General features: G+C 39.3%; 1 protein-coding gene and 1 long non-coding RNA gene across 3 annotated transcripts; both read right to left on the bottom strand.

Moving 5' to 3' along the window:
• Positions 1-110: 110 nt before the first annotated feature.
• scp2a (sterol carrier protein 2a) lies at positions 111-18,317 on the bottom strand. 2 transcript variants are annotated; one of them, XM_056391180.1, is made up of 16 exons: positions 18,164-18,317; positions 17,069-17,126; positions 16,877-16,948; positions 16,505-16,636; positions 16,241-16,305; positions 15,570-15,696; positions 15,389-15,452; positions 15,175-15,261; positions 14,847-14,997; positions 14,458-14,605; positions 13,200-13,307; positions 10,362-10,515; positions 10,033-10,129; positions 8,205-8,334; positions 3,021-3,100; positions 111-658 (listed from the first exon to the last, which is right to left on the bottom strand). In XM_056391180.1, exons 1-16 carry the CDS (start codon positions 18,215-18,217, stop codon positions 563-565), a joined length of 1,623 nt encoding a protein of 540 aa, XP_056247155.1. In that variant the 5' UTR covers positions 18,218-18,317; the 3' UTR covers positions 111-562. The 2 variants fall into 2 exon arrangements, with proteins under 2 accessions (XP_056247155.1, XP_056247156.1); XM_056391181.1 differs by lacking the exon at positions 3,021-3,100 and adding an exon at positions 1,802-1,881.
• LOC130178736 (uncharacterized) lies at positions 10,710-12,651 on the bottom strand. Its single transcript, XR_008829195.1, has 2 exons — positions 11,324-12,651; positions 10,710-11,176 (listed from the first exon to the last, which is right to left on the bottom strand). It is a non-coding gene; the product is annotated as an uncharacterized LOC130178736 (long non-coding RNA).
• Positions 18,318-18,976: the final 659 nt, after the last annotated feature.

The following is an 18,976-nucleotide window of genomic DNA, read 5'->3' as shown; positions in this document are numbered from 1 at the left end:
AGGTAAATGTCTTGACTCATCTGGACATAAGTGTGAACTGCAATATGTTGATAATATCTTTATTTATATTACTGACCCGGTCTACTTTAAAGGAAAAACACTTCAGAAGATTGTCATTTGTATTGTAAGTGAAGGATTTATTTAAAAAAAAAAAAAAGATAATTTCATTCATTTACATTATATATTCTATACAAAATGATCTATCAAAATGGTTGAGGCCAAAAATGGCTTTAGTTAATGTTATAGACAGAGGTCAGAGGTCAGAGGCACGTTCTGACAAACTGTGAAGCCTCTCACACGCAGCTCCTGTAGACTCACTGGATGCTTCATAATTCAAAGCCTGATTGGTCTAGACCCAACGATGTGTATAGTAGCCGTTCTGAATGCACAATGATATCAAAGCAGCAGCCGAAACTGAAACTTTAAGGACTGTCTCTCAAAATCAAACACATTATGAAGTGAGTTTGTTGATTAGCAAAAATTAAAAGTTTCAAGAGGACAAATCAGGTTTTGCTTTGCCTTTGAACTGTTGCCCAAAGGACAAAAAGACTAACTCCAGGTCTCACAGCTTGGCCTTGCCTGGTGCAACCTGGAGGTTCTGCAGCTTCATAGCCATACCCATGTTTCCAGTGATCTTCAGCTTCCCTTTGAAGAACGCCTGAGGAGACAGAGGAGAGAGGAGAAAGAAGCTTTTAACTCCCTCAAATTGCATTTTTAATACTTTAGTTACTGAAAGATGCATCGCTGATACACTGAAACTGAATTTGACAGGAAAACACATCGTGCTCTAATATGGCAGAATACATTATTTTGTAATTATTGTAACATTTAAAAAACCTGCAGTTTCCCAGTTCTTCTAATTTAAAGTGGACACTGAACAATTCATGACCTTATCCAAGCCATTTTCTTAAATCTTTATCATTTGTTCGTTCACTTATGCCCAAAGAAACTTTCTGTTGTAAGCAATGTCAAAGTGAACTATTGGTATTTTCTCATTCAGAATCAGTATAATCTTGGTGAGAGCACCGTTTAGTCTGCAGGAGTTTCTTCTATTTTATTGCACCTTAGTCTGTGTGCTGTATGCAGAAGCTCCGACACATAAAAGGCAGATTATTGGAAATGGCTGCCCTCAACAGCTTTTTTCAAACTTATATTCACAGCACGTCAATGTCAGGCATTAAAAATTATTCCTCAGAGCTTACAGTGAAGCCAGCGCAATCAACACTTATGTATGGGGACTGAGAATTCACAGAAAGAACTGTAACCATGGCAACACGTATGTGATTCAGGGAGTTAACACAAAGTGAAAAGGAGTTAAATCAGCTGTGTGTTGTACAGGTGTCCTACTCCGTGTATTTCAGCACACCAGAGCAGATAAATGGCACCATAAGGTGCAGTAAAGTTCGCCATGACCTGAAGTCTGTTATCAGAATTTGATTTCACCATGTGGGTCCAGGCAGCGTTGATGAGGCACGATGACGGTCACAGAAACTGTCAGTCTATATGACGTCATGTTTACAGCTCATGGCTTGTTTGTAAAAAGTCAATTTAAACACAAACTGAACCAGAAGCAAAAGGCAGCAATAGTTTTTTTCCCCATGATCCCGATGAAATGAACCAAACTACAGGGGTGAAAGCAATCCTGGTGGTATTTAGGAAGAAATAAATTTGCCCTAATGTCCTAGAAACAAAGATATAATGGTTCTTATTATATTTTGCAGTTAATTAAAAAAAATAACTTTTTTACATTTAACTGTAATGTTTTGTGACAAAGGTCAGGTCAATACATAATTACACGCACCGTTTGTGGGTTCAACTTTCCTGTCATCAAATCCAGAAGATCCTCGTCGCTCATGGACAAAGTGCAGTCTGCCTTTTTATCTACGAGGAAAACAAATGGAGCAAGAACTTCATTATGGGTAACTACCACAGAATGGATTAAAAAAAAACAAAAAAAAAACAAACCCATGAACAAAAAAACTTCATATTTACCGACTGTTGTACACACATTAAGTTAAAAATATAAAGTTACATCTATGATGTTCCAGACACACAAATATACAGGGAAAATGACGAGCAAAAGTCAGTCACCATGATTACAATGCACCAACAGAAAGCACTCTGGAGTACATCTGGCATTTTGATGAACGTTTCCTGTGGTATAAAAACATATTGTATGCAGCACATGCACACGCACACACACACACGCACGCACGCACACACTGCACAATTCACTGACACAACTATTTAAAAAGCTTTATGACTAATAATTTCTATAGTCTGACTAAAAACCAGCCCTGCTGTGTTTCAGTAAAATGCCTGAACGCCGCCATCAGCCTGTTAAATCTTTTTCCATCATGAAAAGCTGGAGCCTCAGGCATGATGAAATGTATCAATATGCTTGAGGCATGAAACATCAGATGAAAATATGTTTTTTATCTGCAGAAATTAGGTTTGTGAATTGCTTATAGGGAACCGCAATCCTCAGAGTCCTAAATAAATTTGTTAAATCGACGCCTCGTCGACAATTGCAACAAAAACTGAACATTACAAGCTTTAAAAGTCAGCACTGTATTCTTGTATACGATACATGAACTGTGTACATATTGATCTTTTTATGTCATGTACCTGTAAATTGTGTATAACAGCAGCCACCTCTCTATTCCTTCTTGTCTCAAAGAAAAACAGCTGTATACGTCTTACGACAACAACACACATGAAACGCATCACAAAATATCATTTTACGTAAACTGTTAATTAATATGAGGATTTAAATACATTCACATGTAAAAGGAAGCTGCTTCAGCAAAAACAGACCGAGCAGAGGAGAAATGAACCAAACTACAGGGGTGAAAGCAATCCTGGTGGTATTTAGGAAGAAATAAATTTGCCCTAATGTCCTAGAAACAAAGATATAATGGTTCTTATTATATTTTGCAGTTAATTAAAAAAAATAACTTTTTTACATTTAACTGTAATGTTTTGTGACAAAGGTCAGGTCAATACATAATTACACGCACCGTTTGTGGGTTCAACTTTCCTGTCATCAAATCCAGAAGATCCTCGTCGCTCATGGACAAAGTGCAGTCTGCCTTTTTATCTACGAGGAAAACAAATGGAGCAAGAACTTCATTATGGGTAACTACCACAGAATGGATTAAAAAAAAACAAAAAAAAAACAAACCCATGAACAAAAAAACTTCATATTTACCGACTGTTGTACACACACAAGTTAAAAATATAAAGTTACATCTATGATGTTCCAGACACACAAATATACAGGGAAAATGACGAGCAAAAGTCAGTCACCATGATTACAATGCACCAACAGAAAGCACTCTGGAGTACATCTGGCATTTTGATGAACGTTTCCTGTGGTATAAAAACATATTGTATGCAGCACATGCACACGCACACACACGCACGCACGCACGCACACACTGCACAATTCACTGACACAACTATTTAAAAAGCTTTATGACTAATAATTTCTATAGTCTGACTAAAAACCAGCCCTGCTGTGTTTCAGTAAAATGCCTGAACGCCACCATCAGCCTGTTAAATCTTTTTCCATCATGAAAAGATGGAGCCTCAGGCATGATGAAATGTATCAATATGCTTGAGGCATGAAACATCAGATGAAAATATGTTTTTTATCTGCAGAAATTAGGTTTGTGAATTGCTTATAGGGAACCGCAATCCTCAGAGTCCTAAATAAATTTGTTAAATCGACGCCTCGTCGACAATTGCAACAAAAACTGAACATTACAAGCTTTAAAAGTCAGCACTGTATTTTTCTTGTATACGATACATGAACTGTGTACATATTGATCTTTTTATGTCATGTACCTGTAAATTGTGTATAACAGCAGCCACCTCTCTATTCCTTCTTGTCTCAAAGAAAAAGACACTTGTTCTGCTGTATACATCTTACGACAACAACACACATGAAACGCATCACAAAATATTATTTTACCTTAACTGTTAATTAATATGAGGATTTAAATACATTCACATGTAAAAGGAAGCTGCTTCAGCAAAAACAGACCGAGCAGAGGAGAAAAGAACCGCACATAAGCTGTGAGTGAGCAACAGGTCCAAAAGAAATGAAAATAAAACTAGAAGAAATAAAAATAATGAAATACAGTCATTTATCCCAACGATAATGATGCAATGAAACCTTAAATAAATGTCTGTATCTTTGAAGTGAGACTACGCAACTTTTGCTGAGCCTCGCCCACTGAGGTGTCAAGTGGCAACCGCAGGTTAATGTCACATTTCCTTTCATTTTCCAAGAGTCAGTCGCTTTAAAGACGTGATCATCTGACCCGACAGAGCGAGTTGGATAAGCCAACAAACAGGAAATAACAGACGTGTCTGGGTGAGGTGTCATGTGTTTAACTTCTTGTTTTATTCTTGTGATAAAACTACGACAATGTTTACACTGTGGCAAACTAAAATCACATGTAACATCACCACAAGTAGAGAAGAGTCATAACGTCACGTAAATACAGATGGTGACAAAGTGAAGGAAAAACCGACAGTGTCTTAGGTCACCACATGCCACCAGAACAGATTCAACGCTCCTTAGCATTGATTCGATTTCTGTTTTGATAGTGGTGGAGGGCGCCGTCTAACATGAGTCACCCCCTCATGCCCCCTGCGTGGGGGAAGAGACCCCCCGCCCCGGATAGAAACGTTAGATCATAGGATAAAGGTGATCACACAGAACAACTTTGTATTGATTAACAGTGACCCCTCCCTCTAAGCGGACAAGTAGAGCCAAACCGTGGCAACAAGATGACCCCAACAGGAGAAGTGCGTACGGGTCGAACATTCAGCCCCGTACCGTTCTCTTGGTGTATGTGTGGCACATAGGATATTTATTTAATATTATTTATCTATTTATTTAATTGCCTACTCATTAATGTGTGTTGTTTTATATGTATATACTGTATGTTTGATGTTTTTTTTGACCACCTGTGAGGCTATATAAGCTGTGGGCGAGCTGCGCTCTTCAGTTGGCAGTTAACGTTTTATTAATTAAAGCAACTGAAGACCAGCTGACCCACAGTGCCTCTGTTGTTTGTCCTCAAAGGTGGATAAATTAGGTGGAAAAGGGTCGTACATGTTGTAAATGTTGTGTGCTTTCTGTTTTGTGCACTGTTATGTGCTGTCGATAATTTCGCTTGTATGTTAAATGTGTAACTGTCGGTGTTAGCTTAGTGTTTCTAACGAGAGCGAGTGAGAGGTGAAGTTCGCCCTCCTCCGCTGGTGGATGTGTGTGTGAGAAAGTTAATGTTACAGTGTTTTGTGGTTTATAATTTTGTATATTTTGTCATTAGGTCACAATAGTTTTGTTAATTTGTTATGTTTTAACTGGGCAGTTAATAACGATAAATAACAACTACAGCGCGAGCCGCAGCTGATTAACAGCACAGCGCAGTTTACCGTTGCTAGGCAACCAGAAAGCGCACAGGCTGCGGTGCTGCAGAAATTGGAAGAGGGAGATTTTCTTATAGATACATTGTAAATATGATTGTTTTGTGATTTAATATATAAAAGGGGAATAAGATAATTGTTTATATAGGAAAGTTTTTATTTGTAAATAGTAATATATAATATAGAATTAACATTGTAAATATCTGGTGAATAGTTTTATTGCATTTTTGAAATAGAGTAATTTTGCTATTGTGATTATTGTAAAATGCTCTCGCCCACGTACTGAGAATAAAGTGAAGTATGACTGATCTGACCATCACTGTTTTCCAAAATATGACCAGTGCCTCTGGTTGTTCCACCACTGAACTGAGAGATGTGCTTTATGAACAAACGATAAACCGAAAATGTGCTGTGCTTTTACAAAACTAACTAAAATTACCCAAAATCTCTTTAGTTTTCATCTTTGTCATATATAAACTCATAGTATTTTGGGTAAATATAAAATCTATCTTCCAATTTTTTAGCTCTGCCCCGTGGAGCAACAGCTAACCAGCTGATTGGCTCTCAGTCTTCAACTACATCCGCACATTAAATGTCCAAAACATTCACTGTATTAAGGATGTATGAAGATGTATGAAAGTATGTTTTTGTTAATCAACTTTAGTGATGTGCCATAGAGCTGCAGCATGTCTGTTTTTTTTTTTTCTTATATTAACTTTACCTGTGTCTCACCTCAACAAGCAGAATTACACACATTTGCAATTAAGGCTGCATTTTGTGTCGACTGTTTATGTGTTTGTGCCCATATCTAAACTTTATGTTCTGTTGTGTGCAGTTGATTTTTTTTCTGGTTAATGACACAAACACAGTAACTAACACACGTGACATGACTTTTGGTGTTAAAATTCCAATTTTCCCAAAGTTATTCCCAAAATACTGGGAATAAATAATGCATTAGGAATGCATTGGAATTTTTTAAAAAACCCACAAAATTTCACCTTTTTTCTGAGTCACCCAGCTCTCTCATACCTGCACGTAGAAATGTGATTCAAATTATAAAACGGAAGAAAACTTCTGCTCTCTCCAAAACACCAAACTGTTTTTACATAACATGTAAGCTTTTCAAACTATGAGCACTCAAAGGAGGAGTGGAAATCACTTTTTCTTCAAAGTTAGAGTGAAAGCGTCAGTTGGCTAGAGTGCGTGAAGCAGTAAAAAATAACCTTTATTTTTATTTTTAACTCGAGCTCACAGCCAAACCGTAAAAAGGAGACAAATAATTCTTTCTCAAAATGTAGACATAGGTGTTGGGATTCATAAAATGTAACTTTGACAGGCAGGGTCTGCACAAAATTTAAACGATGGTGCCGAGTCCGGCAGCAATACCTGTCTCACTCTCATTGACACCTAATGTAATCGTCTTTTTTTTTCAAAAGAATCTCACTCTGTCTTCGCACTGAGCTTACTCACTCATTTTAAGGAATATCTGAATAAAATAGAGACTGTAGAAACCTCTGGCTTCAGTGTCTGGCACGGTGTTTTCGGTTTTTGAAAAGAAGTAACGGTTTTCTCATAATTTGCAATTGTTTGAAGCCATGTAGAAGCCAAATTCTGGGCAGATTTTCACATTGCCATGGCAACAGCAGCTCCTGACCTGACCTCTGACAGCCATGGGCTGCGTGATGTCATCGCTACAGTGACACAGAGAAGATTTTTTACCCTGACCCTGACCCTTTCCCGGCAGCAGCCCCCGTGGCACTAGTTACACAATACTTTTCTGACCTTTCTGAATCTCGAGCCTGACAAATACCCCACTTTACAAAAAAAAAACTATAACACTGAAACTAATAAAAACTAAATTAGAACTAAGTTTAAAAAAAAAAAAAAAAAAAATGAACTAGCAAACCTGTTTTGAAAACTAATTAAAATTAAACTAAAATTGAAAATAGAAACACAAAAAAAAACTAATGAAAAATCCCAAACTATTATAACCTTGGTTCGCGCACTGCATCCCTGCTATAATATTCCTCTCTTATTCAAATGTCAACAGACTTCTCTCACTGACACCGTCTGACCACGTCCTGTGTTGACCTTCTCACCTAAGGAAGATTTCTTCTCTTTTGCATTACATATCACACCAACATGCTGTCAACCACAATTTCCAACCCTTCTTACTGACGTGTTTCCCACAGATCTAAATGCAGATGTCAGTTGCCAGTTTTACTGAAACAACAACACACCAGTTGAGCATCTTTGTGACTGAAGCTCCTGCAATCTGTGCCCCAACAACAAATCCTCTTCAAAGTCCCTCAGATCTTTTCCTCTTGTTATCTTGATACAAATATATATAAACTCACATTTAAGGTGAGCACAGAGAAACCTTCCCCACTAGAGGGGGACTTTAAGGCATTAAATAGATAGAATAGACTGTCCTTTTAAAAACTGTGTGTTTGAGTGTGTTGCTCTTTTCTCCCAATTTAGAGTTTAGTGCAAGTTTCATGTTTTGGTGTGTAGCAACAGCATCACAGAGGCCATTTAATAGTTATTGTGATTTCAAAAGGATCATTTCACACTGAGTCTTATATCTTTACTAGAACTGCAGCTTCAACTTATAACATCTGGACCTAAAATACTACACACTGCTGCTGAGAGGTACAGTAGGTGTATGAGAGAAGAGGGACAGGTCTTACTGTGTGAAAATTATATTTTAACAGCTTTTAACCAACTATATTATTTGGCCTTGACAGCAGAGTCACACCTACCTGGATCATTGGTGACAGAGCCTTTGCCACTTTTCACATCCACAACCCAAGTCGCCTCCTTCCCACCTGGTCCATCCTTCACTTTAAATGAAAAGACTCCACCAATCTTCTTGACGAGCCGCTCTCCTTCCTGCAGAGAGCGGAGAAGGCTTTTGAGCTCCGCAATATAATCCTCATGATATAATTGCAGCATACAGCCAGTAATTCCCCCTACATACTTCACATTTAATACCAGACATCCATTGTTATGTGAAGAGTATTCTTGAGTAATTTAAATACAAAGTACATGGTTTAGTCTCAGAAAATAATCACCTCAGCGAAAATGTACAACGCTGCAATACAGTGTAAACTAGAGTAACATACAAGAGCTAATCCGGCTGAAACTGTGGAGGAGTTAACAGACAAGAAGCCAAGTGTGACCTCGCTTCACCATCATTAAGCTTTTATGCCGCTCACAATTAGTCAGAAGCCAAGTTCAACCTTAATGAACTTTGAGTCTCTCCATTGTTCAGCTAGTTTGACAGAAGGAGTGGGACTGACTTCTCATTCAGAGAAATACTGATTATTCACTGTGTATCCTTCATTATAACACGTGGAGTGTCCAGCCGTGCAGTTTATAGTTACAACCCTGTTCATGTTATTTTCACCACAGTGTGCAAGTTAATTTAGCCTCGACCGTGCTGACCTGATGCATCTGAGCTCTCTATATTATTTTAGTATTCTTGTACAGCGGGTGTTCAGGTCAGATAATACCTGACCATTGTCCTCACCCGACCACAGAAACCACACACCACTTCACCAACTTCTGCAGAACCACCAACATTTAAGCTCATTTCAGCGATAAATGTCTGAAAGGAAACATCTCCAAACAACTCGAGTCGTTCTGGTGACCCGCTGGGGGAGGAGAGGCACACAGTCACGTCTGCGCTCCAGAAACATGAGCAAAGCTTGGAACCGTCAATCACACTCGGGGGGGGGGGGGGGGGGGGGTCGCTGTGTGTTCTTTAAGACAGTGTACCTGCCTTTCAAAAAGTGTTTCGTACATATATGAAGGTCACATATATAGTCTGGTCTCAGGAAACAGCCGCACTAATGCACATAAATGACTGCTCCCTGTGATATTCTCAAAGCACATTTATTAACCTTGAACACAACCAGTGTTTTCTCGTAACATTACGACAGACGTCACTTCTCTTCAGTCGTTTCTGCTGACGCTACAGTACAAAATGTTCAACATCCATTTAGATAAAGCTCACGTGTTTGTTTTAAGTTTCAGATTTAGAGCTGTCATTTCATCTTTGCACCTCCAATGCATTATATATTTGGTGTGTGATATTTGTTTTGTTTGGTATTTTGTATTGTGCTTTTTGTTTTATGGTATCTGTGCGTATGATGCCTTTTTAAAATAGGAAGATTAAATAAGACTCACAGACATGACACTGCAGTGCTTGGACTGTCTGCTTTTATGGTCCAACTCATGTAGTTTAGTTGGTACAGTACTGTACGTCTCAGTGGATAAAAGCAACTAAAGACCATAAATTGCCCATTGCCTTTAAAAGAAAAGAAGATGGACTCAGTGGTTTGTTTCTAATTTGTAACCACCTTTACTTTTCTTTAATGGACCCATTTGTGAAGTAGTTATGGAAAAATGTGGCTACGTTTGCCTAATATAGAACATTAAACTGAAAGGAAGAAAAGGGAACAAAGTAAATCTAAGATATGCAGGCTTTCAATTAGATGCAAACATACTGATTCCATAGGATCAAGCAAAGAATAGCTAGGCTGAAGTGTTAGGGAGATGTCTGTTAGTGACAGCGTGCCGTTTTACCTCCTTTAATTGTTTTTCCATCTCTTTGAAGACAGGATAAGCTTTAAACCCCTCCAGGCCGCTGCCTGAGCTGGTGAGAACTGCAGCTACGTGGGACCTGTGGGAAAAACCAGACACAAGGTTCACGCTATGTGGAAAAAAGACTTAACCTCATCATGATTCATTTACATGTGAGGCTCTTAAGTATTTCAGTCTAGATGTTTTGTTGCAGAAAAGGAACAGAGGATAAAAGAGTAAACTGCATCTTCTTCAAAAATATAACACATACATACAGTAGTTACATAGAGTATCTAACTGAACCATTAAACTGTTTCTAACTTCCTGCTCACCTGGCCTCCTGTGGAAATCCCATCCTGTAGAGAGCAACGACCACAGCTCCCCCTAAGCCAATGTTGTGTTGCAAGGCCACTTTTGCCCCCGGGACCTGTCTCCTGCCCGCCTGCCCTCGGAGCTGCCAGCACAGCTCTGCACACTGGGCCAGACCTGAGGGAGAGACGCACAGAGGCCGAGGGTGAGGGTGAGTCATTTGGGGGGGGCTGGGCTATATAATTTAACACTGACGAAGCTGTAAATGCATCATCATCACACAAACTATAATCACTCAAGCATAAGAAAGTGGCTGTTATTATTGGGCTCTACTTTTTTTCCTTTTTTCCTTGTTTTTTTTTTTTTGCTGCTGCTGCTGCAGTAACATGCTGGAAACACTGCATTAACATTTTATCTCTTTTTAAGTTGTGATCTGGTGAACCTGTCAGCACATAGTTTATTGCACATCCAGCAGATGCAGAGCCTATTGTTGCTCTGCATCTGCTGGATGCGCAAGAAACTATTAGTGTGGAGGTGTGTTTCAAATAACTTCTGGAGGAACTATCTGTCTTTTTCTCTGCTGACTGCTCCACTTTGCTCCACTACACTGGAGGCTAACTTTGTCTGTCTGCTGTTTGGTCTGGGCTGGGCGGCCGGTGTAACTGTGGGATAGAGTCAAAAGTTGTACACTAAAAGATTTACTATCACCATGAGCGTCAGGTCAGGACGCAGGATGAATAAACGAAGGCCATTAAACATATATCCAATCCAACAAAAGGTTTATTTCTCAGTTAATTATTTCAACATGGAAAAGGAAGACACACATGGGCTACAGGTTCTGAAAGGATAATAAAGAATAAAGATCAAAATTGGCACAACAAATCAATACAGTCTCATTATATAATAATTGAAGAAATAAGAATGAAGAAGGTTCTCTGAGACTGACAAATAAATTATAGGAACTAGAGAGTAACAAACTTCTTACCAGAAACCGCCACCCCAAGGTGAAAAAAGAGTGAATGAGTGGAGTGAAGCCCTTAAATAATCTTGTAGTGCCCAGGTTATCTCTATCAGGTAAATGAGGGGTGGAGGGTGAGAAAACAAGAGCCAATTAGTGATAAGGAAAGGAAAGGAAGTGAGGTAGGTGAAGAAAGGAAGATGAAATTCAAAGAAAATAGGGATCTTTACTACAATAAGGGAAACTTATTAAGTTTGCAAAATAAATAATTAATTAAGCAGCCACCATCATAAAGGATTTTGAACTTTTGCAACTAACTTTTAACTTCTGAGAGGAATCCATTTTCTTTCTTTAGAAGTGCCTTCACAAAAAAAAAAGTTACGTCTTTGTTGCTGTAATTTCAAAATGCTTGCAAACGTAAAACACAATATCCTGACTGAGAAAGGCGGCAAGTTGACTCCTAATCTGACAACTCATTCCCTAATCTAGCCAGGGTCAGATCGTGTGTTAGCATTAAAGCTAAGCATTTCATTCCATCTGCTTAATGAGCTTTTGCATTTCTTCATTATCCCAATCAGCTAAAGGACTTAACAGTAAAGACCTCTTCATGGTGCGTCTTTCACATTCTGCAACACTCTCCTAATCTTCTCCACGAGGACTTGTTTGTGTGAGACTACAACAGTTTTGTTTAAATAGCAAGTGACAAATTTACTGTAGAGTACACTGCGCAATTTATCAAAAATAAAGAGCCGCTGGAAATCACCTCAGATATACACTTTATACACAATGAAAAGAAAGGTTCAGAAGGACACACATTTTTCACTAACAGGCTTCAATTAAATTCTTCTAAAGAGAGCAGATTACAAGCGCTTTCATGGTGACAAAGGATGATTCACAACAGACGTCAAGATGCGCATTGGTGACACCTCAAGGTTCCTCAGGCGTTCACATAACATCAAGGTTATGTCAACACGTAAAAATCACATCCTCCTGAGGGGGCTCACCCTACTACCTGCGAAGGAGACCCTGCACGGGCCAGTCAACTATCGGTCAATATCTCTGATCGTAGTGTCACCGAGTGAAGAGGTCAGAGCTTTGCCAACAAGATTGGGAGCAACACCGTGGATCAGACAGAGCTTAGCTGACTGGGGCACTTGCACAGTGGGAGAGTGACCCAGGAGGCAGAGGGACTATTGATGACACGGATGGGGAATGTCCTTCAAAATTAATGAGGTAGAGGGATTGATGGTTCAGATTGTTGGGTGTGAAGGAAGGAAGGCAAAGAAGGAGGCAGAGGAGAGAGAAAAATTAACACTATGAAGATGATAAATACAATAAATCTGTATCGAAATGAAAGAAAAAGGAGCATATGGAATCAGTCACAGGGGGGGGGTGCGCGCAATAGCCTAAACAGCTGTGACTAGCTGTGACAGATATGAAAAAAATGGCATGTGTATGACAAACGCTGGATCTGCGGAGGAGAGGAAGATGACACCCACTGCTGTTAGAGGCTGGAAGAGCCAGCTGCACTGTTTGCTCAGTCTCACCCCTCCATGGTTTTAATATGTGGAGAGATTACAGGGGAGACTTGCCAAAGGCACAGCCGGCTGCCCTCTCACACGCTGGCTTAGGATCACTTTTACCCAGTTACAATCCAGGTGGCCATCACTGTGAGACACATGCCACCTGGTGGTCGCTGTGGAAATCGTTGCATACACCAGGGCACCTCTCACAATAAATATGAGCATATAATTCTCTCTATTTTCCGTTTAGTGCTCATGTGCTTTTTGACCCGGGTCAGATTTCTCACTAAACCAGACTGGATTATGTAGTGCCTACTCTGTTTTACAGTATATAAGAAGTGGTTTTCATTAAGAGTCAGAAAGTCAGAGGCTCCGTGTACCTGTGGCGCCCAGAGGATGTCCTTTAGAGATGAGACCACCACTGGGGTTGACTACAAACTTGCCTCCATAGGTGTTGTCCCCTCTGTCAATCAGATCCCCAGCTTTACCTGGAGGGAATTTGAAGCACACAAGAAGGTCACAAACATCATCATCAACACATACATGGGGACATATTTACTAAGTTACTGTAAGGACCACAAAAATCAGCAGTTTTGCAACACTACAGATGAAAATTGAGCCCAGGTGCATTTCACTTAATCTGGATTAAGTGCAACTACGTAAAACCTGATACTACCAGTATTTATTCAGCAAGAGGAAGGTTATGTATGAGGATGTATAGTATTTGTTAGTGTAAATAGTTTAATGTTGTCATCTTTACAGAAATATCAGTTATGGAAATAGTTATAAAACATCACGTGGGAGATTTCTGGTAAAATCTGGTAAAAACTCTGGTCTGTAAACAGATTTTAAAAACATGACAGGTTTACTTAGTAAGTTTTAAATTGGCTGTTTAGATATCACACTAGTTCTTTTAATCTCTGGACTATTAATACATCAGGTTTCTCTCACACACGCACTTTCGGCCTGACTAAAGTCGCCCTCTTTTTCTGTGTGTGAACTGTTGCCACAGATTTTACACTTGCTTTATCAAAATGTTCGTGGTCAGTGGTCAGTCTGCAGTGAGGTCAAATCATTTACAGGACCTCAGTGCAACCCTTTAGTAGATAAGGGCAAATACAGTTTGCCTGTTGAACACCTGAAGAAAGGCTGCAGGTAAATATCTCACATGATGTTAACTACTGTATATACTTCATGGATACAAGCAAAGACACATTTGTTTATATATGTGGTCTGGGCCTCATGTGGTCACATTCTTTTATCGGTGTGAAATGTGTCCTGGGCCACACTGCAGGACTGCCTACTGTACTGACGTCCTCTGGTACAGTCTATTTCAAATGGCTAACACCTTATTTCATTGTACAGCTGTGTTCGCTAAACCCCTCCTTGCCCGCTCTCTCTCTCTTCTCACACATACATGTATATACTCAGTATATATTGACATAGGGACATGGACATAACTTCAATCTTGGGCCATTTTCATCTACTTCTTCTCTCTAAAGTGTAAAGTTAAATTAAGGTGAGAGAAGGATGGTGAAAAGTGTTTCCGTTCCTGCTCTGATTCTCCCGACAGCCAAACTTTGACTTGTCTTTAACTGTTGGGAGGACAAAGGAGGATTTTAAAAGCTGCAGTCTTACCTTCTGGACACAGCCCCAGGGCCTCATATGTGATGAGCTCATTGGCTGAGAAGCAATCGTGCAGCTCGACCACATTAACGTCACCGGGCTTCAGACCTGCGGCCTCGTAACACTTTTTAGCTGCCATCCGAGACATGTCATATCCAACCTGCACAGAAAAAAACAATTTCTCTGTTTTCTGACGTCATCATCTGTTGTAGCTTGGGTTTAAATATGGTACAGAGCTTTACTTCCCCTGGGAGGAACTAGTCTCACTGATTAGATTTTTATCATGCAAAGAATAAACTTCAGGATAAATACAGGCTTGATCCACGGCTGTCAAACCATCCGTTTCAGTATTACAAAAAAAGCTGTGAATTCTGGGTAAAAACATTGCACATTTTTTTTACCATCTTAATGCAGCTGTTTTCTTCAAACGTGGAGGCGAGGTCGGTCACCATCTCTTGAGCCACAATCTCCACAGCCTGGTTCTCCAGGTGGTGTTTCCTGACGAAGGCCTCGCTGGCTAAAACCGCTGCTCCAGCACCATCTGACGTAGGGCTGATGAAGGAAGATGCAGCACAAAGACCAGGCATCATGGTTGATGTGCAGATAGAGACAATAGAGACAGTTATCATTACTTTTTTAGATCAGAATCAGCACTTTATCTTAATATACATTTACTTGGTGACCAATTCATAGATTCTGTTATTTAGCACAAATGTGTGAGGCTCTTACCAACACTGAAGCAGAGTAAGGAAGTCAAACACCTTCCTGGAGTTTATCACCTGCTCCAAACTGTACTCCTCTTGGAACTGGGAGTAGCTGCATGACCACACACACACACACACAAACACAAACACACACACACACACATAGACACAAACTTAAGAAAAGCTTGAACTTGAGAAGTAGTAAATTGTTTTTATAAAGTTGTAAAACTGCGTCTTACGGGTTGTTGGTTGAATGCTTGTGGTTTTTCCAGGCAATCTTAGCAAAGTGCTCCGGTTTCGTTCCTTAAAGAGATGAAAACATTGACACTAACATTCACATATTGGATACAGTAAAATTGTACAACACAATACAAGATACAAAGCATAAATTTCACATTTCAGATCACATGTAGTGTGTACCATATTTCTCCATGTGCTCCCTGCCAGCATTGCCGAACATCTGTGGTGCTGCTGGTGCCGCCACCATCCCGTAACGGTTGATCATAACCTCCATGTGCTTGTCCATGGGATTGGTCCTATCCATATACTAAAAAAAGGGTTATTTTTAAATATAATAATGCCTGTTTTAATGATAATACATATACATTTCTATATGTTTATATTTTGGTTACAAGCAAAAATTAGAGAAAACCATTAATTTGGACAAACTGCTCAGTCTGTTTGTGTTTTGCTTTTCAAAGGGTGGAAGTCTTTATTCTGCTACACTATCACTCTGCTCCCCAGTAATAGAAACTGCCTCAACAGCAATAAGCAGTTCATGACAACTAATAAAAGACAGCATCATCATTGTCCCTTCATGTCTAGTGAGCAGCCACACTAATCTGTTGTGTCTGCTGTCATCTGTTTTAAAATCTTTATCAATGAGGTGTACCACGGTTTTACAGGGAAAGAGGACGAGTGTGGACCCCAGCTCATATTCTCCCGAACAAACATGCGACTAACAAAAACAGCAGCCAGTGGACACAATAACAGTAACATGTATGGTAGATTGTAAGATATTCAATGCCTCAATGTTCATGCTGTTATGTGCAATTCTTCTACATATAGTACAATGAAATATAGTTTTATACCTTTGAAGACAAAGAGCCCCTCTCCATCTTCTCAAACCCGAGGGCCAGCACACAGTCAGCAAGACCTGCAAACAGAGATTAAAGAGTGTATTTTACTCTTTTATGTTACATAACAGAAAATAGATTATACTACAGAGCTCCTTTAAGAAGGCCTGAGCCATTGATTACTGTAGTACAGCCAACTACAAACTTTTTGCAGCCTCCTTTTTAAATACAAATTCTGGGTGGCTCATCACTTTCAGGGCTTCCTTCTTCTTGACTCACCTCCCAGGACCAGCTGCCGTGCCATGTAGAGAGCAGTGGAGCCTGTGGAGCAGTTGTTGTTGACGTTGATGATGGGGATCCCAGTCAGGCCCAGGCTGTGATAAATGGCCCTCTGCCCACATGTGGAGTCCCCTGAGGGAGTAAAGGAAGGGGTGAGTTCCTTTTCCCATACAGTTACTTACAATTCGAAAGGCACATCATTTTTCCTATATCATCAAAAACATTTTACTTTATAAAATGTATTCTTTATAGAGTACAATGTGAAGTAGAGGAGGTTACAGGAGTGATATAAGTATTTAAGGTCAACATGTACAATATAAATAATACACAAAACAATCACATTTTTATTAAAGACTCAACAAAAGGTCTTACCATAAACATATCCTACACAAGCTTGTTCAATGGCAGAGTATGGAATTCCTGCATCTGCCAAGGCCTTTTGACCTAAAACAGGATGCAAACATACAGTAATAAGACACTGTAGTACATGTTACAGTGATTTTAACAACGATTTTAGATATGGTATCTTTTCACAGACTGAGCAACGTTCATGAAGATAAGCACCTGCTTCTTTGGCCATATCAGGGTAGTCACTGTTGTCTCGGGCTCCAGGTTTGTCAAACTGCAGCAAACCAAAGGAAAGCAAAACAGATTAATTTAATTCTATTTAAACATGCTTTGCCTTTTTCTTCTAAAAGTTTTGTCTGTTAACATTTTGAAGTTAAATCCTTAACATGAGCAAACATCAAACTCTTCTGTTACCATCAAATCATATGCAAATTAATCTTCGGGTAGAGTCTTTCTGCTGATGTGAGCTTCACTTATAAGATGCTGAAGGGTTTAACTTGACTTGTAAACATGCAAAGCAAATGTCCAGATGCATTGATTAATTTATGGTTTTGGTTTTTAGAGACCCCAGAAAACATTTCATAACATTATTGGAAAAATCCTGCTCATTTGTTTTAATAGTTAATAACAAGAGTTATTTTACTGATGTATATCTGCAGCAAACTTTGACAGATCAATACCAACAGCAAACATCAAACATCAGAGACAGGAAAAAGAAAAGACACAAAAGGCATTAAGGCATGAAGTATGTTTTCTGGGGATGACAGCACATGTGTATGACTGGGAGTTGAAGCTAGCTGTGGAGATACAGTTCATTATGTTAGCAGCCTGCTGGAGTGATGACCCTTAGCACAGTTTGTAACTCTGTTGGCCATGAACTATGGACTCACAAAGTGGTCATGAAATATAGACTCAAGTACTTCGAGCATTCAGCCCAGACAAATAGTTGCCTAACTTTACGAAAACAGAGCGCTTTTACACAAAAGTAAAAGTATAAACTGCAGCAATATTGACTTGTTTGTGCTAACTTTGCTAGCTTATGTTTACAATGTGTATTCTCAGATATTACAGACATTGTACAGCTGTCAAAACAATATGAACACAATTAATATCCGACAAAATAAACTGCAGCAGCCCCAGATACTATGAGCTGTTTGGTAACTGTAACTCTAAAGTACAAAAGCAGAAGTTTAGAGGAGTAATATGTCCAACGCCCTGCAATCTTAGTTAGTTAGCAACCTAGGCTAGCGTCAAGTCTTACATAAGGTCGTCCAGGTCGACTAACACAATAATTATATAAAATAATTTCACCTTTGTCATGCCCACACCGATGACGAACACCCTGTTTTTATTTCCAGGTGCCATGGTCGCTTCTCTTCAGCAGCTGGTCAGAGGTGATCCAGACACGAACAGACAGGTCTGTGAGCAGCTGCAGCACTGACAGCAGCCAGGCAGCTATCGCGAGACACAGCAAAGATCGTCTATGTCTCATTCGACGCGTCACTCGGTGGGGAGATGGAAGACAAGTTTCACGTAACCCTTTTACCCTGTTGAGAATAAATTCCGATACTCTTTTCAGTCTTGTCTTAAATTCGTTTTGTGAATTTTATCTTCATTTTTATATGTTGACCAACTTTAGTTTAACAGGTCAAACTTTTTGTGTTTCATATGAGAATGTAATCATGCTAGATCCAGACAGAGTGAGACCTCTTCACTTTCTCGCTCTTTATTGGTCTTATTGGTCTTACGGTTACCTATGGTTAAATTCAATTAGCAAATGTTGCTTCTCATTTAGTTTATATCATTTAATATTAATCACTTCATATTTCATAGACTGGACATCTTTGCTCAGTCTAACTTCAATTAGAAGCAACGTCACTTTCTCCTGATGCACAGCTGATCAGATTGTTCAGGATTTCTTTGCTGTCTTGCAGCTTGGATTTGTTTAATAATGCTTAATATGACCTGAAGTTGCACTGACTGTTAGACTTCGCAGCAAGCTTTGACGTTCAATAGATGCAATGGAGATTACTGGATATACATTGGATATATGCAATGAACTACAATAAAACTTGATGCTTAAAAAAAACAAATAATTTTTTGGATTAAAAGCTCAGTATATTT

This window comes from Seriola aureovittata, chromosome 12 (assembly GCF_021018895.1).
Source record: "Seriola aureovittata isolate HTS-2021-v1 ecotype China chromosome 12, ASM2101889v1, whole genome shotgun sequence".
Taxonomy (NCBI): Eukaryota; Metazoa; Chordata; class Actinopteri; order Carangiformes; family Carangidae; genus Seriola; species Seriola aureovittata.
This window is presented reverse-complemented; position numbering and strand designations above follow the sequence as displayed.

Bases quoted from the DNA above. Each gene is read 5' to 3' on its own strand.
- scp2a (XM_056391180.1), bottom strand. From the start codon at position 18,217: ATGGCACCTGGAAATAAAAACAGGGTGTTCGTCATCGGTGTGGGCATG. The intron at 16,637-16,876 runs GTAAGACCTTTT...TTACTCCCTCAG, and splicing joins TTGTGTAGGATATGTTTATG to GGGACTCCACATGTGGGCAG. The intron at 8,335-10,032 runs GTAAAACGGCAC...CGCTCTCTGCAG, and splicing joins TGGAAAAACAATTAAAGGAG to GAAGGAGAGCGGCTCGTCAA.